The sequence below is a fragment of the Salarias fasciatus genome (genome assembly GCF_902148845.1).
Source record: "Salarias fasciatus chromosome 7 unlocalized genomic scaffold, fSalaFa1.1 super_scaffold_4, whole genome shotgun sequence".
Taxonomy (NCBI): domain Eukaryota; kingdom Metazoa; phylum Chordata; class Actinopteri; order Blenniiformes; family Blenniidae; genus Salarias; species Salarias fasciatus.
The window spans coordinates 1,709,011-1,734,878 of record NW_021941229.1 but is presented as its reverse complement, the minus strand read 5'-3'; the positions used below and the strand labels follow the sequence as shown (position 1 = coordinate 1,734,878).

At 49.0% G+C, this 25,868-nt stretch overlaps 3 protein-coding genes across 4 annotated transcripts in view; 2 read left to right on the top strand and 1 right to left on the bottom strand.

The window, feature by feature from the left end:
• The window catches only part of uap1l1 (UDP-N-acetylglucosamine pyrophosphorylase 1 like 1), a 7,262-nt gene extending 6,385 nt beyond the window's left edge, over window positions 1–877 (top strand). Inside the window, exons 6-9 of the mRNA XM_030084862.1 lie at window positions 1–9; window positions 86–271; window positions 377–443; window positions 517–877. The exon at window positions 1–9 is cut by the window's left edge and continues 132 nt beyond it. Coding sequence (XP_029940722.1) covers window positions 1–9; window positions 86–271; window positions 377–443; window positions 517–603 — 349 coding nt within the window. The 3' untranslated portion in view covers window positions 604–877. The remainder of the gene's footprint in view (window positions 10–85; window positions 272–376; window positions 444–516) is intronic.
• Window positions 878–2,470: 1,593 nt separating this feature from the next.
• zdhhc12b (zDHHC palmitoyltransferase 12b) lies at window positions 2,471–7,619 on the top strand. The gene is made up of 5 exons (XM_030085141.1): window positions 2,471–2,995; window positions 4,081–4,220; window positions 4,423–4,515; window positions 5,374–5,540; window positions 5,609–7,619. The coding sequence occupies exons 1-5, from the start codon at window positions 2,899–2,901 to the stop codon at window positions 5,922–5,924; spliced, it is 813 nt and encodes a 270-aa protein (XP_029941001.1). The 5' UTR covers window positions 2,471–2,898; the 3' UTR covers window positions 5,925–7,619.
• pkn3 (protein kinase N3) lies at window positions 6,270–23,938 on the bottom strand. Of its 2 annotated transcripts, none has more exons than XM_030085139.1 (22): window positions 23,698–23,938; window positions 18,768–19,044; window positions 18,351–18,520; window positions 18,103–18,226; window positions 16,830–16,981; window positions 16,524–16,743; window positions 16,261–16,443; window positions 15,956–16,065; window positions 14,132–14,275; window positions 13,978–14,053; window positions 13,650–13,812; window positions 12,581–12,677; window positions 12,430–12,476; window positions 11,791–11,860; window positions 11,536–11,627; window positions 10,994–11,170; window positions 10,839–10,901; window positions 9,238–9,314; window positions 8,712–8,854; window positions 8,485–8,592; window positions 8,328–8,408; window positions 6,270–8,038 (listed from the first exon to the last, which is right to left on the bottom strand). In XM_030085139.1, exons 1-22 carry the CDS (start codon window positions 23,716–23,718, stop codon window positions 7,838–7,840), a joined length of 2,796 nt encoding a protein of 931 aa, XP_029940999.1. In that variant the 5' UTR covers window positions 23,719–23,938; the 3' UTR covers window positions 6,270–7,837. The 2 variants fall into 2 exon arrangements, with proteins under 2 accessions (XP_029940999.1, XP_029941000.1); XM_030085140.1 differs by having other exon boundaries at window positions 12,430–12,473.
• Window positions 23,939–25,868: the final 1,930 nt, after the last annotated feature.

Sequence of the window (25,868 nt, the reverse complement as noted above, 5' to 3'; positions counted from 1 at the left end):
CTTCTCCAGGTATGTGGCGTGTTTCCCCGTGTCCGGACACGGTGACGCGCACGTGGCTAAACACTGACTTCCTGTCGTCTGGAAGGAACTTGGTCGTGTTCGAGGTTCTCAGGGAGGACGAGTTCTCGCCCCTGAAGAACGCCGACGGCGCAGCGACAGACAGTCCAACCACAGCCAGGAACTCCCTGCTGGCTCAGCACTGCCGCTGGGCCCGGCGCGCCGGCGCCGCCCTGCTGGACGAGCACGGGAATACGCTTCCTCCAGCCAGCAGGTGTGTGTGTGTGTGTGTGTGTGTATGTGTGTGTGTGCGCGCTGTGTTTTCCAGTTTAAGGTTTCAGGTTTCACGGTGTGCTGAATGTTTCTTTTCCTCTCCCAGCGACTCGGCAGGCGTCCAGCCTCCAGCGCAGGTGGAGATTTCACCGCTGGTCTCTTACTTTGGAGAGGTGAGTGTGATCCAGCTCATGCTTTCACGTCGAGTTGAGCCGGTGTTTCAGTTTGCCTCCCTCTGGTTTCCAGGGCCTGGAGCAGCTGCTGAGCGGGAGGACGCTGAAGGTTCCCTTCATTCTGGATGCTGAGAGAGCCAAAGAGCTGCAGGCTCAGTAGCTCGGGGCGCGGCGACGGCAGCAGGCTGAGCAGCACGGCAGAGAGGGAACTTCAGCACAGCTGCTCCCAATAAGAAGCGTTTGCTTTCTACCCTGAACGCAGAATGTTTCACTGAGCCGTGTGAGATCAGTCATATCAGACTCAGCCCGCGGTCCTGCCGCTGTGTGAAGCTGCACTGCGATCGATCCAATTAGAAACAAATGAAGGGAGGAATAAGTCCAGGGAATTTCTATGAAATTGTTTTGATTTACCAAATTTACAATAAAAAATACCTCAAAGAACTTTGAGTTACTGTCACTTTCTACCTCTACAGTCATTCATTTTAAATGTACAAGGGTTCTTTCAGAGTTTTTTTCAACAAAAGCACAAAATAGTCTTTATATTTGAAGAAGATGGGTTAAGGCTAAGTTGCCCTTAGAGCAACATTTCTTTGATTGTTGTATTAAAACCTGTAAATCAGCACTGCTCTAATAATAAAGAGGGTTTAGGGTTAGGCTTTAGGGTTAGGGTTATTGTAGGAGCAAAAAGGAGGCACTGTGAGTTTTGAGCAGATTCATTTCTTTGGTGCTCTTGTGTCCTCACACTCTCTGGACAATGAAATATCAATGCATTTTACCCAGAGGAGCATTGATGTATATCTAAAATCTTCAGATTTGAAGATCATTTAGCTCTTTCCTCTTTTCAGGGCAGGCTTTCTAAGTGATCTTGAAGAATGTTTCAAAATGTTCCACGTTCTCTCTCTTGTACTCGTCTTGCTGAGTTTCATTGGGGTGTTTGGTCTCCTTCAGCTGAGCACCTCTTCTGCCTCAGATTGCACAGAAACATCTAAGATTCAGTTTATGGTCAACTTTGGTGGTTGTTCATGTTTTAATAATCAATTCCAAACGAATAGATTAGTGTATCTTTGAAAATTGATATCAATGAATTAGTTATCATTTCCTGTTAAACAGGTGGTGCCTGAGGTTATCTGACGTAAAGCAGATCCCAATTCTTTTAACAGTTGATAACGATCTTTGATAATCATTCATTATTGATGGTAAAGAAGGCCATGAAGTTGATTCCCAACATAATTTTTACTGAATAAAGAGATGATTCAGTTGTCCCAATGGAACAAAACAAAAGGATAAGTGTTAACGTAGCTATTATCATCCAGATTCATGAATACATTACAGTGCTTTCATTTGTTTTTCCTTTATCATTTGAAAAGAGCGATCTGTGTAATATTGCACTGAACAAACCCACTATGGGGACATGGCTTAAACTCTAAACATCATCAAATGAAGACTGAAGAAACAATATTTAAGACATCTACATTATGGACAAACCGTCTTTTTCGATCAGACTGCAAAAGGACACATGTTGTAGAAAATGGTAGAGCTATGTTAAACGTGTGAGAGCAGATGATTGTAAACACAGTGATGTTTGAATCAATGCCTCCACATGTCATTTTCACTCATTTAAGGACTTTGAGTTAAAGACCAAAAGTCTAACAAACATTTTCAAAGCCAGCTAGTTGTGATTTGTAACTTGAAAAATATGTTTTGCAGCAATCTGTTCCATTTTGGGTATTTAAAGTCACATGGCAAGCAAACATTATAGATGTCATGTACATTAGTGAGTCATTTTATGCACAATCAGACATCAGTTGTGGTATTAGCGTCACTGAGGTGATTAAAAACCTGACGCATGCCTCTTCATGTTAAAAAGTATCCACAATTTTTAATGATCGATCAGTAAGAGCCGATTTTCCAAAAAAGAATCGGTTCCAGTTCTGATTGCGCTTCGTCCAGAACAGCAGTTTGTCCCTCCCGGCCGCCATCCCGTTACATACCACGTGACCAGCGCTGACCAATCAGGTTCGAGTGTGAGAAGGGACAACAAACCACAAATCCGCTGGAACGGAGCTGACAGCCCAGAAAGCCCTCTAATGTCGGCTGTTTCCGTGTAGCTGGGCTGTTGTCAGGGGGCTCGCGGCGCGGCGCTGCCGCCGGGCTGCATTTAGTTCCCTGTTCGGCTCAGTTTGGCCAGAAGAACCCGGTACCGACGCTCGGTCTGCCGCCGAACGACGACATTACCGTTAATGCGCTAGCTGGACCTTCAGCTGGGTTTCAGCCTCGCGAGTCCTCCGGGTCCTCCGGGTCCTCCGGGTCCTCCGGGTCCTCCGGGTCCTCCTCAGACCGGCACCGGGACCACATCACCGCCGTCCGCAGGTTTCCGGAGCGGGGACGGTTAGCGGGTGTTCGCTGTGTGGTCGGGCCGGCGCCATGGACGCTGCTGCCGCGCTGCGCTAGGACCATGTTCAAGAATGTGTTCGGCTCCGGGTTCCTGGTCCGGACCGCTCATGTCATCCTCACGTGGGTCATCACGCTGATCCTCTTCCTGCATGACACAGGTGAGTCCAGACCCCCCCGCTGTCCCCTCAGGTGAGTCCAGACCCCCCCCGCTGTCCCCTCAGGGGAGTCCAGACCCCCCCGCTGTCCCCTCAGGTGAGTCCAGACCCCCCCGCTGTCCCCTCAGGTGAGTCCAGACCCCCCCCCCCCCCCCCCCCCCCCCCCGCTGTCCCCTCAGGGGAGTCCAGACCCCCCCCCCCCCCGCTGTCCCCTCAGGGGAGTCCAGACCCCCCCCCCCCCCCCGCTGTCCCCTCAGGTGAGTCCAGACCCCCCCCCGCTGTCCCCTCAGGTGAGTCCAGACCCCCCCGCTGGCCCCTCAGGGGAGGCCCCTCTGCCAGCATTTAACCTGCACCTGGGCTCTGGAGGATAAAATGTTTTATTTTGAACCAGTGAGCTTAAAGTCAGAATGGTGCCTTTGTTTTCTCAGATTTAAAAAAGAATGCTTTGAATTTTAATTTCTCCGAATTCTGATTTTTTTTATGAAGCCAACTGTGATATTATTATTGTTCTTGTTATTGTTATTGTTGTTGTTATTATTATTATTATTATTATTATTATTATTATTACTAAAAAGTACGTAAGTTAGAAATTAAAACTATTGCCTTGTCTTTAGATATTAAGTAATCAGCTTTTTTTTTTAAATCTTAAAATATCGTTATTGATTTTTCTTGTAATTTTGAATAAGACTCAGAATTTCTGTGCGTGTAATCGGTTTGTATATTCAGTTTTAGTTACGATTATTTAATGGAGGGCTGTCAACATCTTTTTAATTGTGTTAAATCTCAGAGTTAGGGTTGGGGTTATCAGCTCATTTTCCCGTCGTTGACACGTTTTCCTCCCTGTTCAGTCCAGCTGAATTACGAGGATCAGATTCTTCATCTGAAGCTTGAAATGTTTCAGATATTTATACTGTTCAACACCGAGAGAGAAACTGGGCCTGGCTTCCCTTGAGCAGCTCAACTTTAAACTGTTGGATGGTTCAAATCCCACATTCGTGTTTTCTGATGAGAAACTGCTTCACTTAAATTTAAGTGTGTGTGTGTGTGTGTGTGTGTGTGTGTGTGTGTGTGTGTGTGTGTGTGTTCAGAGCTGAGGAAGCAGGAGGAGACGGGCCAGCTGGTGCAGCCGGTGCTCTTCGTCCTGCTGGTGCTGGTGTCCGTCCTGCTGTACTTCGCCGTCTCTCTGATGGACCCGGGCTTCATCCTGTCCGACGACAGTGATCTGCAGGTGATCCACTCGCCTCACACACCTTTGTGGGATCACGCACGTCCGTCAGCTTGTCATACCTGTACAGGTGCTTCATACTGTAGCGTTCACAGTAGCGTGGATCAGCCCGTCGATCAGCTGACACTCTCACGGTGACCTGTGGAGTGTAGATGAGAAAAGAGAAGTGATCCTCACTGATTCTCTCTTCCTCTGCTTGTGCTAGTTCACTCTGGGAGTGACGGAGGAGCAGCAGGACATGATCCCTCCCTCCACCAAGTCCCTGCGCCAGCGCCGCTGTGGCCGCTGCCTGCTGCAGGTATGTGCACGTTCCCCCGGCACGTCACTGAGCCAGCAGCCAGGTCTGGGGATTCAAACCCGTCTGAACCCGGGAGCTGTCTGTAGTGAAGGAGGTACTGCGTCTGCCACGGCGTGGGAGCCGCTCGCACGGCATCGGAGGCCGAAGAGTACAGCTGGATTTAAAGTTGAAGCGTTTCGTCTCCAGCTACCGCCGGTTCAGCTGCTGCTGCTGCATCACTGAACAGGCTGATTCCACACCAGACTCGCTTGATTTACGCTGTGATCAGAGATCCTGGATCAGCCTGAATGTGCTTCACTTTGAAAGAAGTTTTCAACAGATACAGTCTTTTGTTGTGAAAATGTGAGCAGTTTGTGTGGAATACTCCGTTGAACTCCACTCGGTTCTGAGAGCATGTCATCAGAGCAGCAGCTCCTGTCCACCTGGTGGTTCAGAGTAAATGTGAGGTGTTCTTCGCTCAGCGTGACCTGAGAGTGGAAGGAGACGCCGGGTTTCTGTTTTCGCCCTTTGCGCCTCCGCGGTGTTCCTGTAGCTCTGTAACTTGAGTCTGCAGCTGCTACAGTACCTGAAGAGTGGCTCGGTGGTAGAATGACAGGATGGGATGACAGGTCAGGGTTCCACCCTGATCCTGCAAACGGCTGATGATTGACAGCTGGGTTTGACTCTCAGGACTCGTCCTGTGTCCGTCCTGTCTCTGCATGGAATCTTAATACTCTGTTCAGTTACAGCAGGAGAGTTTAAACAGCCTTATTCTGACAGAGGGCTCCTTTTAAAGCGGCCTCATGCACATCAGAGACAGCAGTGTTCTCCAGGGACCGAGCTCCTGTCCTCTGAACGTGTCTCCGTGTCTCCGAGCAGCAGCCCATGCGGTCCAAGCACTGCCAGACGTGTGAGCACTGCGTGCGGCGCTACGACCACCACTGCCCCTGGATCGAGAACTGCGTGGGCGAGCGGAACCACCGCTGGTTCGTGCTGTACCTGGCCGTGCAGCTGCTGGTGCTGCTGTGGGGGCTGCACATCGCCTGGTGAGTCTGTCACCCCGTCCCCCCCGGTCCCCCTCGGACCCGTATCACCCCCTGCTGTGTCTCCTCAGGACGGGCTTCGGCTCGGCGGCCGGCTGGCGGCCGTGGCTGCGCTCTAACGGCGTGCTGCTGGCCGTGGCCGTGCTGCTGGCGCTGCTGGCGCTGGTGGTGCTGCTGCTGCTGGGCTCCCACCTCTACCTGGTGTCGCTCAACACCACCACCTGGGAGTTCATGTCCCGCCACCGCATCTCCTACCTCAAGCACTGCGGCGCCGACGAGAACCCCTTCGACCGCGGGCCGCTGCTCAACCTGTGGGGCTTCTTCTGCGTGTGGGGCAGCGTGGTGTGGGAGCAGGTGTACTTCAGGGAGGGCAGCGACCAGGTGTAGGACGCCCCCCCCCCCCCCCGGTGACCTCTGACCTGGCGGGTACCTGGACGGCAGCGTGGCTCCTGGTGTGTGTTCCCCGACTCGGCGCTGCTGTGGTTCACCGCTGTTCTCCTGACTTGTTCTCCTGGACCTTCAGACTGAAAACTGTGTGTTTCTTGAGAAAGACGTCCTGCAGCGGTCATTCCCTCCTAACGTCGTTTACAGCCGTGACAGACTCTTCTCCACAGCGTCCCGGGTCCTTCTGGACCCAGGCTCAGTCTTTGTTTACAGCTGCTTCCGGAGCAGCAGCGTGGAGGATGAAGCATTTATATTTAAACTCGTATAACACTTTTTCCTTTGTTTATTTCACCTGATCAGTGCTTTTCAAAAAGATCAGAACATTCAGAGCAGTGGAAGCTTCTCACAACCTTCTCTTCAGGGTGTAATTTTTCAACCTTTAACCAACAACTACAGCAAGAAGCAGCACAAAGAAAAATCTCCTCAATCTGACGTCTTTCCATCATAAAGCTCGACATGGAAACGTTTCAAGACCAGTAAGAATATCAGGACGTTTTTCACCTTTTTTTTGATGGTTCTACTTCAGCCCCACGTGGAGAACAGCAGCCTCAGGACTGGACTGGGTTGCTATAGTGACCAAGTTCTGCCTGTTGCTGCTTGAAAGAGATCCCCAGTGTCAGCGTGACAGAGGACCCGACTGTTACTGTCCCAGCCTGCTCAATAATGCATCGCCGCGTGTTTTTAGGTGCATGTGTAGACAATCCAGCCCCGCCCGGACGGGTCGGGCGTGGTTGTGAGCGCCGCTCCGCCCGGACGGCTCGGGCGGTGGTGTGAGCCGCCGCTCCGCCCGGACGGGTATGGCGTGGTTTGCTGAGCGCCGCTCCGCCCGGCCGAGCCAAACAGGGTCCAACAGTCTATCACTGGCAGCTCCCATGTGTGAAGCTTGGTTGTTGTGTATTGAGGATGCACAGCAGTGGCCTCCAAGCCCGGCTCCCTCTGAGGCGTTTCCTGTTTACTCACCACAGAGTGAGACTCTGCAGGCTGACCTCCGACCTCTGGGTCTGGTCTGTTCTATTACACTGGGATATTCCTGACGTTCTCTTCCCTGCTGTCATCTCTGAGAAGTGCATCTCTGATCTATAATCTCTTTAATGATGTTTCTCGAACAGCTTTCAGAGTTGTGTCAAAGATGGATTCAAGTTATAAAACGGTAGGAAATTTCAAATTAAAAGCATCTCAGCTTGCACCAGACGCGTCTGGTTTTTCATGTGAGGATTAGAAATCTCTGGGCTTTTGAAAGAAATAATCAGAAAACCTCAAAAACAGCTTGTCTCAGGGTTACCGTGGCAACGGGCCTCAAAACATTTTGACCTGATGACCCCAGGCTGACCCCGAGTCCTGCTTCAGACTCGTTTTGGCAGAGGGACGCCGGGTTTGGGCCCACTGGTGTGCAGGAAGCTTTTTTTCTCTAATGTACAGAATTGTTTGTACGTCTGCTCGGAGTTCTGAGTGCAATACTTTTCCACTGAGCTCTTCCCTGTGCAATAGTAACCCTGTAACAGCAATAAACGTGTTTCGTGACATGAGACTCGTGTTTCTACCGTCCAGTGTGTACTGATGCAGTACTGTCATGCAATGTTTGTTTTTTACCGTGTACACACATCAATAAATAAGTTCCATGACGTTTCCTGCTCCACATCCAGCCTTGAAACATTTATTCATTAATATTGACCTTCATGTAGTTTCTATTCTTCAAACAGCAAAATCTTCACGATTATAAAAACACATTTTAACAGCTAACAGACATCTGCATTCCGGGTCAGGGTCACTACAGAACATTGTCTTCATTCAGACGGCCGGAGCTGGTAAACGTCCTTATTGCACCGAGTGTGTGTTCAGGCCCGACGGATCGTCCGTCAGCTCATGTAGGAGAAGTCGAAGTCGGAGAAGATCTGCTGCTGCTGGGCGGTCAGGACGCAGGGCGTGCGCGGCAGCGTGAGCACCGGCTTCAGGCTGGTGAACTCCTTGTCGAAGTTGCTGACGTCCTGCGGCGACCTGATGACCGGCAGGAAGGGGGGCTTCACCTTCTTGGCCAGGAGGGCTTCCCAGTTCATTCCCTGCAAGCGGGACAGACCGGGATCAGAGGAGGAGTTCCACACGGCTCTGTGTTAGGATCCATGCTATTCTCTCACACATACATCCCGTCAGGAATAACAGCAAGCACTGCAGTCAAACCATCTACTGATGAACCCAGATGATGCATATCAGCTGATCCAAAGGGCTGCAACTTTATTTTATTTGTTGTTTAAGTTCTTAGTTTTTGAAACTTTCCAAGTCAAATTAATCCGGAGTGAAAAAAACTCAATGCTGTATTTAAGGACATGTTGAGACGTGTCTGAAGCCGACCTGAAAGAATCTGTGTCTCTTGATCTCCGAGGCGTCGTCCTTCCCTGCTCCCAGCCTCAGGTCAGGATCCTTCTGCAGCAGCTGGAACACACACACACACAAACACACGTGTCAAGTGACGTGGCGGCATCTTCTGAACGGAGGACGAGGGACCGACCTTCTGAATGAGGGACACAGACTCCGGAGACAGGAAGCTCGGGTAGCGCACGTCGTCGTTGACGATACTGTCAAACACTTCCTCTTCGTCGTCGCCTGGAAACGGAGACTGAAAGCAGGAGAGAGTTTCAAACGACTCGCTTCAGACTGAGACTGCTTCATTTAGATAGACGACTACGAAATATCAGCTGAAACCGAGCGTTTCTGCTCTGTGGTGGACGGACTGACCTCCCCCACCAGCATCTCGTAGACCAGGACCCCCAGCCCCCACCAGTCCACACTGCGGGTGTAGTTGTTGTCCGTCAGCACTTCTGGAGCCAGAAACTCTGGAGTGCCGCAGAAGGTGGAGGTGCGATCGCCATAGCCCATCCCTACACACAGACCAGCTTTAAGGCTCTGCAGGATCACACACACTCCTATCGATGTCAGAGGAGGAAGATGCTCTATAATACAGAGCTGTATATCTGTAGAGGACTAAAAGTCTCGGCTCCATCAAACCTCGTATCCTTTCAGTCTGAGGAGTAATGACTAAAATTCTAACCTTTAGCAATCAAAGTGAAAACATTCTCCCCAGAGCTGTTACAGACTGATCAACCACATCTCCACATGTCAGCAGAACCTGATTTACAATAATCCAGCTTCATCCTGTAGAAACTCTGTTCTTCATCTGCAGCTCTCTCTCTGTATCGGTCTACTGGGGACTGGATCAGTGGACAAGGTCCTGGTTTAGATGAAGTCCCTGTCCTGTTCCTACCTTCTTTACACAAACCGAAGTCGGCTATCCTGATGAAGCCGTCGGCGTCCATCAGCAGATTGTCCAGCTTCAGATCCCTGAGACACGGACAGAAAACAAACCCGTCACTTTTCCGAGCGGCAGGATGTTTGAACAGGATCTCACGATCTCCTTCAGTCGGTGCAAAGTTTGCGTTGGTGGGATTAAACGTTATTAGAGCGCTCTGGAGTCAGAAATGATTCTGTATCATGTGGCTTTCAGTGTGGGAGTTCAGTCCAGATTATGGAAAAAAGGCTGCAGAGATCCTCCTGCTTCACCTGATGTGGATCAACACTGCATTTTATGCTTGTGGCAGAATTACTACGTTCCAGTATCCTACAGTGTGGAAACAGACCGTCTCATATCCATTTGTATGGATATAAGAGTAAAAAACAGTCCTGAGTGTTTCTGAAATTAGATTAAGAGGAAATGTGACATGGCAGGCATTAACCAGGCCAGACTCTCTGTGCTCACTCTGCCATCCATTCAGAGGAACACGGTCATTGATAAGAACCAGGTTTGGAGGATGAAGAGAGGAAGAGGGTGCTACAAGATATGAGGCCACATGACTGTGTACAGTTCAGAAATACGTTGGACATCGGCAGTTCAGAGTTTTACAGTGGACATTCTGGACTCTGGACATTTGCTGTTTGGCTGCAGTGGACTGTTTTTTGCTGACAGTGTTGTTGGTATTTTTTCTGGATCAGATTCAAACTCCCCACCGCTGGAGGAAAACATTTTGTTCCATATTCAGTAATTGTGAAGACACAGCTGAGCTGGTTATAGATGCTGGCTGTCTGGCTCCTGTCTTCACTGCTGTCTGTGCTGTGGACCGCCGTGTCTGCTCGGTGTCTGCATTACGACAGGCCACATGCTGCTGGTAGACCTGTCTGTTGTCCTGTCCGGGTCGATCAGGCTGTTTGGACTGTATGGAATCCATCACTGCTGAATGGCACTGACCTCCTGTCCTCCGTCTCCCACCCTGTTGGTTTAGTCTGCTTTACTTTTTGACCTTTATCTGACCCAGGTTCCAGCACATTATTAGTAAAGTCCGTGGCGCTGTCCGTGGTGCTGAAATAACCTATTATCATGTACAGGTGTTGGATTACCAGCAGGTCACTGTTTAATGATGAATCCATGGCGCTGTCCGTGGTGCTGAAATAGCGCTAATTGTGCTGCTCAGCTAATCATAATCCACTCTCTGTGTTTTGCCCTTCTGTCTCCGTTTCCCATGATTAAATTACTATTTGATCAGCTGTGTCATTGCAGGCATGTGTCTAATGTTGGATTTACTTTTTGTAATTTCTGGTCGTTTACAAAGCAAATTGTGTCCCTTTGTTGATCTATGATTTAATTTCATATCTTGATGGAGTGTGAGTCTTTATTTTTGAAGCATTCATTCTCTTTTAGGCAGTGGCAAAATACAGCTCAGATTCAGATCAGCTCCGTAATGTGAAACAGCCAGTAGGCTGCACTGTGTCGCTGGCTCCAGGCCCGCCCCTGAAGACAGACGGTGTTCGACTGATTATCCAGCGTCAGAACTCTGCAGCACAGAGCTGAATCTGCTGTGCAGAGAAACTCACCGGTAAACGATTTTGTTCTGATGCAGGAACTCCAGACCCAGCAGCACACAGGAGGCGTAAAACCTGAGGGGAGAGAAGAAGACGGGATGAAAACGAGTGAAGTGAAAGATTGTAGAAACCTGGGGCAGGGTCTGGGGGGGGGGGGGGCAGCTCACAGGGTCTGCTTGTCAGTGAAGATGCCATTGTGGATGTGGGTCATGAGGTCTCCTCCGGGAGAGTAGGCCATCACGAAGCACACGTGGTCCGCCGTCTGGAAGCAGCCGTGCAGGTTGACCAGGAAGGGATGGCGCGAGGCGTTGATCACCTCGAAGATCCTCCTCTCACACGTGAGGCTGAACACACACACAAACACACACCTCAGTTTAGTTTGAACCGAGTAAAGAGCCTTCAGTCTGTCTGATATTCTCTCTGTTCACAGGATTTATATTAATTATTTCACATTAAAATGAAGCTGAATTCTTTTTCCTGACATTCTGCCTTGAGGTTTGAATTTGTGCTTGATTTTCATTATTCTTGAATGAGGAGAAGTGTTGATGAAAGAAGGAACGACACCGTTTGTTTAAAACCTGCAGTTTTTAACAAAATATTTTTACCTGTTTTTCTACCAAACTTACCTCACCCATTACGTTGTTTTAGTGAATACTTGGGGCTTTCCCGCCCAGGCGAGCGGAGATGAAAGCCACAGCAGTTTGCTCACCTGTCCACCTCATCCCGCGTCACAATGTCGCCTTTCTTCAGAGCCTTGATGGCGAACAGTTTTCTGGACTTCTTGTGCTCAGCGAGCAGCACCTGGTTCAACAGAGTCACAGACTGGAATGTAGTTTCAGGAAATGACTGCAGTCCTGAGGAGCACTGCAGAGCTGGAAGCTGGAATGTAACTGCAGCATTGTTGTTTATGCGAAAAAGAGCTGCTGCTATTTAACACACACTGCAGAAACACACACACACACACCTTGCCGAAATGACCTCTTCCCAGGACGGAGATGCACCTGAAGTCGTCCATCTGGAGTCCTGCATTCCGCCTGCACCACAACACACGGCACCAGTGCTTGATGAAGTCATGTTTAAATGCTGCAGAGCCACATGTCGGCTCTACTAAAAGCTTTCAGTAAAATAAATCCTCCGCTTATTTCTGCTCATCACCAATTTTTGAAAAGTATTCAAATGTTTTAATAGTTAAATTCTGAATAAGATCTGAATGTCTGGACTGCAGAGGATTATTGTTGAGTTGGGTCAGAAGTTTCCTCAGAACGAAATAGATCCCTCCGATCAGATCAGATCAGATCAGATCAGATCAGATCAGATCCCTGCTGCACTGAGGACCTCCTTCAGTGTCCTAAAACTCAACAAATTAGAGGAATAAGATCACTATGTCTACATAAATAAAGAAATACATGTTATATATGAGGACCGGTGGAGGATGAGGACAGGATGTTTAGGCTGATGTCTGGATTCATCAGGAGGAAACTGGTTTTCTGATCTACAGCTTAACCCGGAGAGGAGCAGCTTCTCTGACTGACTGTGGTAATGAGCCGATTCGTGGGCCCAGCTGACAGGGAGCAGAGCAGAGAGAGCGTGGAGGGAGACTCACTGTGGACGGGGCTGAACGGAGGGCTGTCTCTGGGGCCTGGGACTCTTCTTTCCACCAGGATCAATCGACCATAAAAACACAGAGACAGTCAGTCACTCTGCATCAGGGCAGGAATAACCCCCTCCAGATCCCGGAGAGCCGGGCTCCTCACCGGCGGAGGGTCCGTGCCGACTCCTCGGACGCCGCCGCCGTGCGGAGGCCTGCTGGGCGGATCTTCACTGAAGTTCAGACTCACAACAGCAGCGTCTCTGGAAAATACAGAAGCTTTTATTCTCTCAGGAAAACTCCTGCAGCTCGGCTGGTGTCCAGGCTGCATTTATACCGAGACTCAGCTTCTACTTGATTCTATATAGAGTATTAGATATGGTTTGATTCAAGACTGTCAGAGTTGATCATTAATTACTGTAGGGCGATCAAAAGATTTATTTATTTACTTTAATCGCGGAATTAAAGTTATGGCTTTTTCTCAGTTTGAAAACCGTATTTAACGTAGACGTTCTAATTATTGGGTCAACATGGAACTTTATTTTTTAAAAGAAAATCCAAAAAGGTCAAAAAGGAAATTCTGTTCATTTGATAATTAAGACACTGTGGTGAGAAATCAGACCAACAGGAAGTTCTGATGCTTAATTTCAACAATTTAATCTCAACCAATCTCCATGGTTTTCTGCAATTTAAATTAATTGTTGGAATTTCAGCTTCATAATTTGCTGTTTGGACTGATGAACGCTTCACACTATGGGCTCCAAACTGTCTACATGTCTCCATATAGAGATTTTTTTTTAATCAATAACTTTTTCCAGCAACAAAAGGGAGCTTTTGTACATGGAGTTATTATAAATAACTGAAGTGTTTAATGGATTTATTGAGGTACTGTGACTGTCTGCCGCCTGGCAGCATCAGGACTGTCCCCGTCAGCTGAGCAGCGGCTCCTCGCAGCAGCAGAGCGTCGCTTCCAGACTATTTTCAGCGCATTAATGCACGTTTGCTGCTCCGCTGGGTATGTGGGGCAGCCGGACGACGTGTGTGAGCCTGACTGAAGCTCCGCACGAGGATGAAGGAACGTGTTGGGAAAGCAGAGGTCTGTGGTCCCGCTCGGAGCCGCAGGTGGTATAAAAGTTGTGGATCTGTGTTCTCTTCATGTTGAAGGTGAAAAATCTGATCTAATCTGAGGAGAAGGTGCTTGGTGCTGGATTAAAGCTTCTTCTGAGTTTATGTACCCCGCCGGAGAGGCGCCGGACGAGGAGGGGCCGGCGCCGCCGGGGCCCGGGAGCGGGGGGCTGAGGGACTCCAGGGAGCTGCAGGGCGGCAGAATGCTCATCACCAGGCGGCCCCACGTGGCGAAGTTCATGTTCATCTGAGCCGCACGCAGGAAGTTCTTCCCTGGAAGAGAGAGAGCGAGAGACGCTTCACTGCCACCAGCTCTCTTCCTTGCGTGGTTCAGCCCTCGTCCTGGTGGAGAAGCTGGTGTGGTGACGGTCAGTTTGACCCGCTGTGTGTCGGTAGTGACGGAGGACTGCAGTCGCTACTCCAGGAATAACTGGCCACCTTTCTCCTTGGGGAAGATCCTCCTCTGCCTCTGCAGCTTGGAGCGCCGCTCGATGACGGGGTTGATGAAGGTCACCTGGGGAGGAGCGGAGCAGCGGGGGGTGAGGTGGGAGGAGGAGGACGGAGGCTGCTGCCGGCCGCCGGCCGTCCTCACCTCGATGAACAGCAGGCCCTGGGGCTCCAGCGCCACACACATGCCGTGGCGCTGGTTATCCAGGAAGTCCTCCAGCCGCAGGAACTTGATGCCGCTCAGCGCCCGCCAGTCTCTCCAGTACACACCGATCTCCAGCTCTCGAGACTGCAACACACACACACACACACACACACACGCATCCAACAGAATTCAGTGAGTAAGCAGAAATATAAAGATCATAAAATACCCTTTTCTTTGAGTTTCTCTAATTCATATTGGAGACACTGAGGAGAGCGACAGGTGGCGCTCTGCCTGGCGGCTTTACTGCGGCTCAGAAAGGTTGAGGGACTCTGGCCTGTCCTCCAGGAAGCTGCAGTCCTGTGTTACCGTCAAGACGGGACAGTGTCAAAGACATCATGTTAAAGCATCTGTGTTCATATGAAACAGGCTTTCTTTCTCCTCTTGAACCCTGTCTAACCCAGAGGTGTCCAACCTGAGGCTCTGGAGCCACATGTGGCTCTTTAGTCCCTCTGCAGCGGCTCCATGAAGCTTTAACCACATGAAATGTGAATAAATAACTTATTTTTATTACAGTGACACCGCAGTACTTTCCAAAATGATGAATCACTCTTGGTTCACAAGGGATTTAAAAAGAAAAGGTACAAATAAAACAGGGAAAAGTTGCTGAGCCACAAGAAATGAAGGGAAAAAATGACAGAATGGCTTAAAAAACCTAAAATGTTTACAGTTTCTTAAAAAACAAAATTAAATATGGCTGGAAGCTGCTTAAAACGAGGTAAAATGATTAAAACTGCTAAATTTTCTAAATTTTCAGCAAAAAAAAACAAAAAAAAAACATTTAAATCTGAAGAAATCTGTTAAAGTCAGGTCTTAAATAGGTTCAGTGTAATAAAATGTTCACTATTCTGAACTGTAGTTAAAGCTTCGCAAATGCATAATAAGATAGTTTTTGTTTGTGCATCAAAACCAAGTATGAAACTCCATGAAGCTGCATTCCCCTCATTTTAAAGGTTCAATGTATTTTGCGGCTCCAGACCAGCTTGACTTGGTGGAAAGTCTTTGGCTGCAGAGCCCTGGTCTAATCAGACGACCTGTATTTGATCAGATGTGTTTCCTGCTTGTTGACTTTCAGGTTGTTGCTATTTAGTCATTTTGAAATGTTTTTCGTGCACCAGGTTCGAGATTAAGTCACGCTAATGAAGAGAACGTTGATCTGTTAGTGTAGTGGAGGACGTCTCTGGTCGGACCCACATGAATTCACAGGACACGGAAATAAACTCGGGACTGCTGCTGTAGCAGCGCGTTAAGTCAAGCGGACGCGGGAGAGTCTGCCAGCGTTCGGCTTCACTGCGACGTTTTGACACATCAGACCGCAGGAGGAGGACTCAGCAAGTGATCTGAAGCGTCGACATTAATCCGGCGCTGCGGCGGTTATTTAGATCCACAGCAGATCAGTTTCAGATCGCACGGAGAAGCGCGTGTGTGCGTGTGTGTGTGTGTGTGTGTGTGTGTGCGTGCAGCCAGATTAGAGCAGATGTCAGAGATTTAGAAGTGGGATTACATGAGGAGCAGTGAAGAGTGAGAGGACCAACACTCAGAAGCAGTCGGTCCTACTGTTGGCCTGTCAGACTGATCAGGATCCTCGTGGAGCAGAGTTCACTCCGTTTCCAACAGAAAATCCACTGAAGTGTCACATCCGTGAACACGGCAGATTATATCTCATCACGAATCAAATAGGGGGGAAAACGAGTCACATGAATCCCGGGACTCTGGTGTTTTCTGAAGCTGATGAAGCTGATGAAGCTGATGAAGGCCTCCACTGACCCGTTCCAGCTCGATGCTGAAGTTCTGTCCCCAGGCCTCCTTGGCCAGCTGTCTCCAGTGTGTCCGCCCCACGATCCGGCTGTCCACCTTCAGTACGGCGCTGATCTCCGCTGAAACACACACCAACACACACACACACACACACAGCGCTGTCAGTCTCTGAGGGACAAACTGGACATCCAGCAGTCAGTAAAGCAGTGAATCTGTCCGAGGAGTCAGAACAGCTGGGCAGGCGTCAGGAGGAAGGGTGTGGCCGAGTGCTGGACGGATGCTGATGGCAGTAGAGGACACGGCGGCGGCCTTACAGGACAGCTCCTCGGCCTTGGCGGTCTTCCCGTTGGCGCTGCGTCCCGACAGGCCGGCCCTGGCCTTCAGAGACTTGCCGTCTGAGGGGTGGCCGGGGGTCGTGGGGACAGGGGGGTCACGGCAGCGACCGGGGACCGCCTCCAGCAGGTCCTGACAGCCCATCAGACACACCTCCAGCCGGCCTGGACGGACGGACGGACGGACGTCACTCACTGTGGAGGTCTCAGGCTCAGAAAACCAGAGTTGGGATGAAAGCACGGACCTGTGAGACTGGCCGGTTTGAAGAAGGACGAGGACGACGAAGGAGCCGGAGAGCCAAACCGTTTCTTCGGCGTGCCGTCAGACGGCGAGCATCCGGCCGCCAGCTCCTCCCGGATGAGGCCGCGAGCCGGGTGGTCCCCAGGAAGCTCCGCCAGACGCCTCTCCAGGGACAGACGCAGCAGGTCCAGCTTCTGGCAGGACTCCTGCATCTGGGCCTGGGCCTGAAGAACCAACACACACACACACACACACACACCGCCATCAGCCACCGCCGACCAACAGGAGGCGCTGTGGCTACCGTACCCACCTCTGCCAGGATCCGGCGGTCCTGGACTTTATGCCCGCTCAGCTTCCTCACCACGTTCTTGGCTCCTTCTGCCACGGCCGCCTCGATCTTCATGTGGTGCCGGAGTTCCGCCAGACGCAGCTCCAGAGGGCTGATCAGCTCCACGGCCGGGCCTGGAGCAGAGGCGGCGTCACGGGACACGGACCACGCTCACGTTTCAGGAATCAGGTTCAAAATAGAGAGCAGGCTGATCTGGGACGTCAGTTTGATTAGATTCAGCTGATTTGACTCGATCAGACCAGAGCGGTTAAAGGGATACTTCAACATTTTGGCAAATTGGCGCATTTAGCACAATTCCTCAGTCATTAGAACAGCATACTTACTGTTTTTGTGAGGCGAGCTGTTGTTTATTCAGAGGTGAGTCGGGGAAGGTTTTCGGAACGGACACAATGGAAGTGGATGGTATTTTTGTTCCCCCTCGTCAAACTCATCAAATACACAATCCAACAACCCCAAAACACTTTGGTGGACACGTTATAATCCACACATTCACTACGCTGTGGAACACCAACAAATAATACTGTAGCGTTACGACACTGAAGCAAATACTGGGAACTACTTTTTCTTTTGAAATCACTACGCCCAGACGCCATGTTTAGTAAGTAGTTCCGTCTTAGCAATCTTCACATAAACAACTCAATCTGGTAATTTTGCATTAATATTCCACAGCGTAGTGAATGTGTGGATTATAACGTGTCCACCAAAGTGTTTTGGGGTTGTTGGATTGTGTATTTGAGTTTGACGAGGGGAAGCAAAAATACCATCCACTTCCATTGTGTCCGTCCCGAAAACCTTCCCCGACTCGCCTCTGAATAAACAACAGCTCGCCTTCACAAAAAAAGTAAGTATGCTGTTCGAAATGACTAAGGAATTGCACTAAATGGGCCAATTTTCCAAAATGTTGAAGTATCGCTTTAAGTTCAGCTCCAGTCACTCTGAAGCCTTTTGTTAGTACCTGACTGCTTCTGAGATGGAATTTAGAGGGAAAATGAAGGAGAATCATCAGCGAATCACCGTTCCAAGAAACCTTCACGCCACATTTCAAAGGAGCGAACAGACAAGCACTTGTGGGATGAGCAGCAGAGCACAAGTGAACGATTTAGCAAACTGGGAGAGAAGCCCACGTCTTCACTTTAGCACCACCTCAATGCAGCGATGGCAAAATCACCGCCGTTCTTTCTAGAACAGAACCAGACACTGCTGCTGCCGGATGACCGGTGGACGGCGGGCGTACCGCTGGCGGCGCCCCGCGCTCCGTCTCGGGCCTGGCTCACTTTGATGATCTGCATGCGCAGCAGCTCCATCTTGGTGCGGCTGTCCTGCAGCATCTGCTGCGCTGTGGAGAGCATCTTCCTGTCCTGGAGGACACCCGGGGACAACCGTCAGCGGACACCCACCCCAAAACCACCGGAGAAACAAGTCACTGGTTTCCACTGATGGGCCGCCGGCGCTGCTGATCCTGGACCAGCAGGGGCTCCGTACCTTGACCGATCCGTTGGTGTACGTCTGGATCATGTTCTCGGCGCCTTGCTTCACCTTGGACTCCATGGTCAGCTGTTTCTGCAGGGTTCTGATCCGGCTGGACAGAGGCGACGTGACCTCCACCCACTGGCACGAGTCTGCCGCCCGGCTCTCCACCTGGACCTGGGAGCCTCCACCGGACAGCACAGAGGAAAGCTCAACACGCGGTGTGTGTTCCAGGCTCACGCAGCTTCATTTAGCCGAGGATTTTCTTTTTTTTTTTTTTGTTGTTCAAAAGTTGATTTTTAAAACCTTCATCCTAGTTTTATGTTGAGATGAAATATTCTGAGTTAATTCTGGTAAGAAGACTCTAAATGTGAAAACACTTCTCTTACCAAAAAGAAGTTAACTCCAAACTCATTTTAAGGTATCATTTACCTGCGGCGCCGTCCCTCTCGGTGGCCATGCACCGCGCGTTGAGCTCCTGCAGCTCCCAGTGCAGCTGGTCCAGCTTGCGGCTGGACACCCGGACCTGGCCGTCCACCTCGGCGGCGCTCTTGCGGCTGGTGACGGCCCTCCTCATCCTCTCCGCCGCCTCCTTGATCTTCAGCTCGCGCTGGATCTCCTGCCGCAGCAGCGTGCGGGCGTCGTCCAGGCGCTGCTGGACCGCCGGGTCCAGGATGTCCCACTCGTCCAGGTCCTGCAGGGCTCCGCTCTGAGGGGACAGGCAGCGGCCGGTCACTGGACACACCCCAGACACACACACACACACCCAGAGACACACACACCCCAGAGACACACACCCCAGAGACACACACCCCAGAGCAGGGTTCTGCAACCTTTATGACCAAAGAGCCATTTCCTCCAGCCCAGTAGTTCTGGATCCATAAAGAACATTTAGCCTTTAAAATGAGGCGACTGCAGCTCAGGAAGCTTCATTCTTGGTTTTGATCAACAAACAAAACTACAACTTATGAAGCATTCATGAAGTTCAGAACAGTGAACATTTTAGTTCACTGAACCTGTTTTTGTACCTGATTTAAAGGAGCTCTCCGTGATTCTGCACAATTCTGAGCCCTGACTTCAGTTTGAAATGTTGGCTCCGCCCCCGAGCTCTCTGACTGGTTCCTCACGTTGAGAAAACCCTCCCACTCCCCCCTCCGCTCTGCTCCCACTCAGCGTGCACGACGCTACATGCACATCCCGTACGCGTGCACAATCCTCCGGAGGAAACACAGCAGAAGCCACTTCGACTCTGTTTTGTTCAAAATAAATGGCCACTCCGTCTCAGTAAACCAGATTTCACCCTGTCACTACATGTTCAATGCAGACAGTAGCTGCAGAAATGAATTTGTAATGTTGGCTCCGCCCCCCCCTGCTGCTGCTGCTGCCAGTGGAGCAGAGAGGGCGTCACGCTGAATCCTCAGGCAGCGCTTTGCGGGGCCAGATATCCAAAACACACTGATCAATGTGCGATTTTTTTTCACAGAAATATAGCATAGATTTCGTAGTACATGATGTAAAAAGCATTTTTCTCGTCGTGGTTAAATTAAAATCGCGGATAGCGCCTTTAACAGTTTTGCTCTTTTCCAGCTTTTTCTGTTCGGTTTTGAAATTTTAGTAAGGATCGACCGACATTGCTTTTTTAGGGCCGATGCCGATTATTAGTACTTATGGAAAACAATATGTCGAACCGATATTCTTTTAGAAAAAAAAAAAAAAGAACATTTTGGCATCAAAATGTAGCTGTGGGTGAGACATTGTTCCACAGCCCAGAGGAGTGACTTCAGGCAGAGAGAGAGACGGCTGTATATATGATCCAAAGAGCACGATTTTAAATAAATTTATTTATTGGCTATTGGTGGAAAAAAAGCCCGATACCAATAATTAAAAAAATGCCCAATATCGGCCGATATCCTCGGCCAGGCTGATAATTGGTCTATCCTTAAATAGCCATTTTACCTCTTTTTTAAAACAGTTTTCTATACTGTTATCCTGCCATTTGTCATTTTCTTATGTTAGAAACTGGAGACATTTCAGGTTTTTAAGCCGTGCTGTCAGTTTTCAAGAGTGACGAATTATACAATAATTTAAAAATAAGTTAAATGTTTATTCGTGTATCATGTTGTGAAGGCTTCCTGGAGCCGCTACAGAGGGACTAGAGAGCCACAGGTTGAACACCCCTGGTCCAGACACACTGTTCTGGATCCAGCAGATCAGTGGGATCTGGCTGAAAGGCCACAACTTCTGAAGCAGCTGGATTCTGTCAGCAGATTTATTCTATAAGGGGAAAACCCCTCATGTTGGAGAACGAGTCATCAGAGAGCAGTCTTTAAGACGTGAAGCACAGACAGGATGAACTGAGCTCACATTTCACCTGAACAGGTGAGGCAGAGTGTGTAGACCTCATCACACCTTCAAGCACCACAGCCATCGACAGCTCGATGTCGCCCTCCTGTGGCGAGGCGTCTTCGGTCAGACTGCTCCGTCTGTTGATGCAGACCGGAGCCGACGGAGCCGCTGTCTCATCACAGCGTCGCTTCCCTTCAGGAAGCAACGAGACTCATTCCTGCGGCTGACCACATCGAGAATCAAAGTGGAGGAGTGTTGCTGTCCACTCTGAGCCCTGCTCACTCAGACACATCCAGACTCTCCTCTCAAACAGCTGAAGAGAAACCTCATTCCAATTAAAGCATGAAATAATTCCAAAAAGCAGGCCTCTGTTGATGTTATTGTGTTCAGATTGCTCAACCTGAGGCTCCGGCGCCTCCCGTGCAGCCCAGCCAGCCGAGCCACATGCTTTCATAATCCTGGATCCACGGCGGCATTCAGCACAGCAGGCCGTCAGCGAGGAGCGTGACGCCGGCGCGGGGACCCAGACGGCCGTTCACAGCCACCTTCACCAAACACAAAGCAGCAGACCCGTTCGGTCAGATTCAGACTGAATATTCAGCCTCAGGAAGACAACATCTCCTGGAGGGAAAACCCCAGACCCCAGAGGACAGAAGCCCCGGAACGTCCTCCTCTTCCCTTCAGCTCCAACATGGACTCCAACAACTCAAACTTTCACACAACTGAGCCCGTCGAAAACGATCCCTTCTGGGAATCCTTTCAACAACAGCCGCCTCCATCACTGGTGCACTTTCCTGCTGTCCTCATGTTCAGGCCTATTGGAAGAAGCTTTTAAAACTTGTGTCCAACATATTTTTCTAGTATTTTTTAATCTTCAGCCAGATAAACTGTTGAAGAGAGGCCGGTGTGTGTGTGGTTTTGTGTGTGTGTGTGTGCGCAGACTCCTGCAGCTGGAAACACCAGGCTTCTACTTGGAGGGAAAGAGGAGGAAGTTTAACCTCCTGTGGCTGCCGTCAGTCTGTTGTGGAATAATAACTGTAGCCTGTGTTCCATGTTGTCTTTCCATATGACTACACTTTACCGACTCATTTGATGTCGTGTTTTTAGAAATATGTTAATAAACAGATTGTTTTAAACCTGGTTGTTTCTGTAGCTTCCTGCAGGACGTCTGAGCACTACAGAAACTCATCCCTCCTCTTCCAGGATCATTTCCTACGGTCGATGTCGACTTATATTTAGTGTTTTCTGTTCTCTCTCTCTCTCTTTGACTCTTTTGACCAACACTTAAAGGTAAAAAACAGCAAACTGACACACACACACCAAAGCAAATAACAGTTAAATCAACTAAAATGTCCAGAACTACATTTGAAACATGATTTTCAAATACAAGTGCAACATAAATCAGTGTTGGTCAAAATAACAAGCATGAAAGTTTTCATGTCTTTGATGGAAGTTAGAGAAAATGTCCTTTTAAAAGTTACAGATCGCTGAGAAATAACATCCATTTATCAATAGTTTTTGATTTATTTATATTCACCTTTATTGCTTTTCCCCATTTTCACATCATATTTTTAATAACTGGAACTTCAACACTTTTACTCTGATTCACTGAACAAGAAGAGAAACGGAACACTTTTGGTTCCCATTTTTAATGATCCGAGCCCCGAGACTGACTCCCCGAAGACAAAAGGCTCGTTTCACTCAAACAGGCTTCATAATGTGTCTGTATGTGAGTGAGTGAGTGAGTGAGCGAGTGAGTGAGCGAGTGAGTGAGCGAGCGAGCGAGTGAGTGAATGAGTGAGAAAGAAATGAGCAGCTTCGTCACGTAGCTCCAGATGAATTAATGGAAGAATGGGAGCAAAAACAAAAGTGTTGATTTTTATAATGAACTTTCTAAGCAGCCAGTTTTCAGGTTATTTAGTATTATTCAGAATAAAGTGTTTAAATGTTATTTTTTCCAGACGTGAGGACATGAGCACTCAGAGTCTCCAGTATTGTTCCAGACCACCGGATGGAAGAACAGCTGAGCATCACTCATTTAATGCTCTCCTGTGTGACAGGCCTCCAGAAACGACTTATTAGATTGTAATTGTTATGTAATTGTTATGTTAAGGCTTCAGTCTGATTACCAGACAAGCCAGAATCCTCCACAGTCTCAGCATTAGTGGGATTCCCACAGCAGGAAGAGGATTTTCTGACTGGACTTTTACCAGGAAGTGTTGTTGACTGTCAACCTTTACTGGTTCAGTCCACAGATATTGAATTAAATGTTGCTCTGATATGCAGAGGGAACATTTGGAGCTGGAGATGTTTGGATTATTGTGCTGTCATTGGAACTGCTCTGGCCCTCTTCACATCAGCCCTGAAGCCAAACCAGATCATTTCCTCATTGAGGTCTGGGAAGTTTGCTCAAAGTCCACATGCAGCTCCAAAACAAGAGGAAGTTTATCTTAATAATAAACTCATGAGTTGGAGTTCAAACACATGCAGGAGTGAGTGATTTTTAACAAAGGGAGGAAAAAGGCAAGAAAAAAAAAATCATCTTCACGCCCCGCCCCCCAAGATGAACGTTAATTCCACAAATCAGAATTAGGAATTCAGAAATCCTCGGACAGTCTGAACTGACTGCAATTAACTCTGAATGCTGTTCCAAGCATTAACCGGCTCCACTGAACTGACTTTTATTCTTAGAAGTCTGACATTTAAGTCAAACATGTCTCGTTTTTCCAGGAATTTTTCCATTTTCTGTGAAATTGTTAGTTTTCTTCCTGGAAAACATTCACAACCCAAACACTGACAGCGACGGCTTTCAGTCGGTCCGCCGGAGGCTTCCAGACCGGAACCACCGAAACCAGACCAGCAGGAAAATCCAGTCTGCACGAGCCGCAGCGGCCACAGTGACGTCAGGCAGCGGGAGGACAGGTGGGACAGGTGGGACAGGTAGCAAGCACCGTCCCGGAGCTGAGACTCCCGGTCTCCCCGTCTCCGGCGGCCCGCGGGACACAGCTGGTCTTACCTGGAGGGCCAGCCCGGACATGGTGGCTGTCCGGTCCGGTCCGGTCCTGTCCCACTCCGCGGCGACACGCGACTCCTCTCCGGCCCGGGACGCTGGCGGAGGCCTGGCGGCGCGGTTCCGGGTCAGCTGGCGGCGCAGTGAGGGACTCAGCGGGCGCCGTGGTCCGCAGCGGCCGCCCGGGGGACCGCTCCGCTCCGCATCGTGGAAACTGACCTGGCTCCAAAGTTTGAATAGAGCTCAGCGGAGGGCCCGGGGCCGCCGTGACGTCAGCACGCAGCCACGCCATTGGCCGCCGCGCCAAGCTGGAGGAGCCGCGTGAGCCAATCACATCCCGCGATCCCGCACACCTGTGGCACACAGGTGGGCTGATGGTGCGTTCACGGAACCCGCTCCAGAAAGTTCTTTTCTGCTTCACCGAAGCACTTTTCAAACCAAATATGTTATTTTCATGTAGTTATAGTGTTTTCTCAAAGAAGGCGCACTGTGATCCAGAATGTTGGACTCATGGCAAAACTATACAGATAGAAAATTCTTATGTATAATAAAATCTCCACAACCACTTGGAAGAAATTCAGATAATATGCTGAAAATCATGTCTTCCACAATGACTGTCACACATAATCTTGAAAATCTTGATGTCTTTTCAAATCTGACTGGACAGATGGATAGAACTATTTCAAAATAAATCCAATACAACAACAAATTGTCTTTGTTATTGTGTTTTTTTAGTCCACAATTAAATAATTTAAACAATTACACGATTGCAAAACGTCCGTTTCTGATGAAGACAGAAAGACCCAGTCAAACCATGGGCATAGAAAGTCTCCCCAAGCTACACCCTTACTGTCCTTATTATTAATCAGTGAATGGGAGAATTTTCCAGTGCTCCAAGCTGTTTATCTGCTCTTTCATTTGCAGTATACTTATAGAAAATTAAACGCATGCATTATAAGTGTATCATTAAGAATTATTGATTTATTTTGTCTTTTTTTTTCCAGTTTCTGGGTCATGCATGTGGTGCCCGGGCGCCCCCTATTGGCCAACTGCCGCTGAAACGCCTCTATTCAGCCTACCCTAAAAAGATGCCTCTACGAATACTGAACTATCTCCCTGATATCATTTGCAAAGAGGTGAAAAAGAAGACCTTGTGTGAAAATCAAATCCAGTCAGTGAGGATGAACAAACCAAAAATACAGTTTAGTACATTAATGTTGGCAAAACCAAGAAATGGAGAAATGCTGCATGGGATTTAGGAAACCACTGCAGCTCCCTTTATTGGCTCAGAGGAGAGATCCCCAGAAGAAATTATAAAAATAATCTTAAAAAAAGTGTTCAACTGGGGGTTGCAATGAGCGGTTTTATTGATCAAACTGTTTGCCAGCGCTGAATCATGGCGGACTGGAGATAAGAGACATTTCTGTGCTTTAAGCTCGTCTGCCAGCTCGGCAGCAGCAGTCACAGATGTAACGTTTGATTCATTCAAATAAATGACTATTTTCTCAGGAAGCCGATTTTCAAACTGTTCCACCAGTTTGGCTCAAAGAGAACAGCTTTCTCCTTTAAACTCCACAGAAGTCTAGTTGACTTTCTTTTCACAAAGTCGAGATTTTTGCCTCGAAGCTTCTGGCACAAAGTGGAGTGGCTTTCACAGTTTCATGGTTTCAACTTTTTCTCAAGGACCAGAAAGGAGATGGAGGAAGAAGCGACATTGTCAAAGAGTTTATTGGATAACGCCGAGTCGCCGCAGAGGAATTCATAAAAGGTCGGCAGAGTCAAAACCAGGAGATCACAAAACACGAGGAAGGAGCAGGAGGAGGAAGGCATAACTAACAGGAGGAGCAGAGGGGGGACTGACACTGTCCTCAACAGCCAGAGCAGCACCAGCCTCCTCAGCTGTTCCTACTGATTTGCATCACAGCAAAAAGGGCGGCACACTTTCAGACCAGTGCAGAGCAGCAGCAACAGCAGTGAAACATGATTCTCCCTCTCTGAGCCTGGTTCCACACATTTCTTCCTTTTTCCTGTCACTTATGCTGGAATTGATGCGTTTTAATAAAACTGCTCTATTATTATAGTTACTTGATGAAAGTAGTCCTCATTCATCATACATGCTCAGAAATATCTACACGTGTGTATCTGCAGTGTGTAGAAATGTTGATTTGACTGTCTCT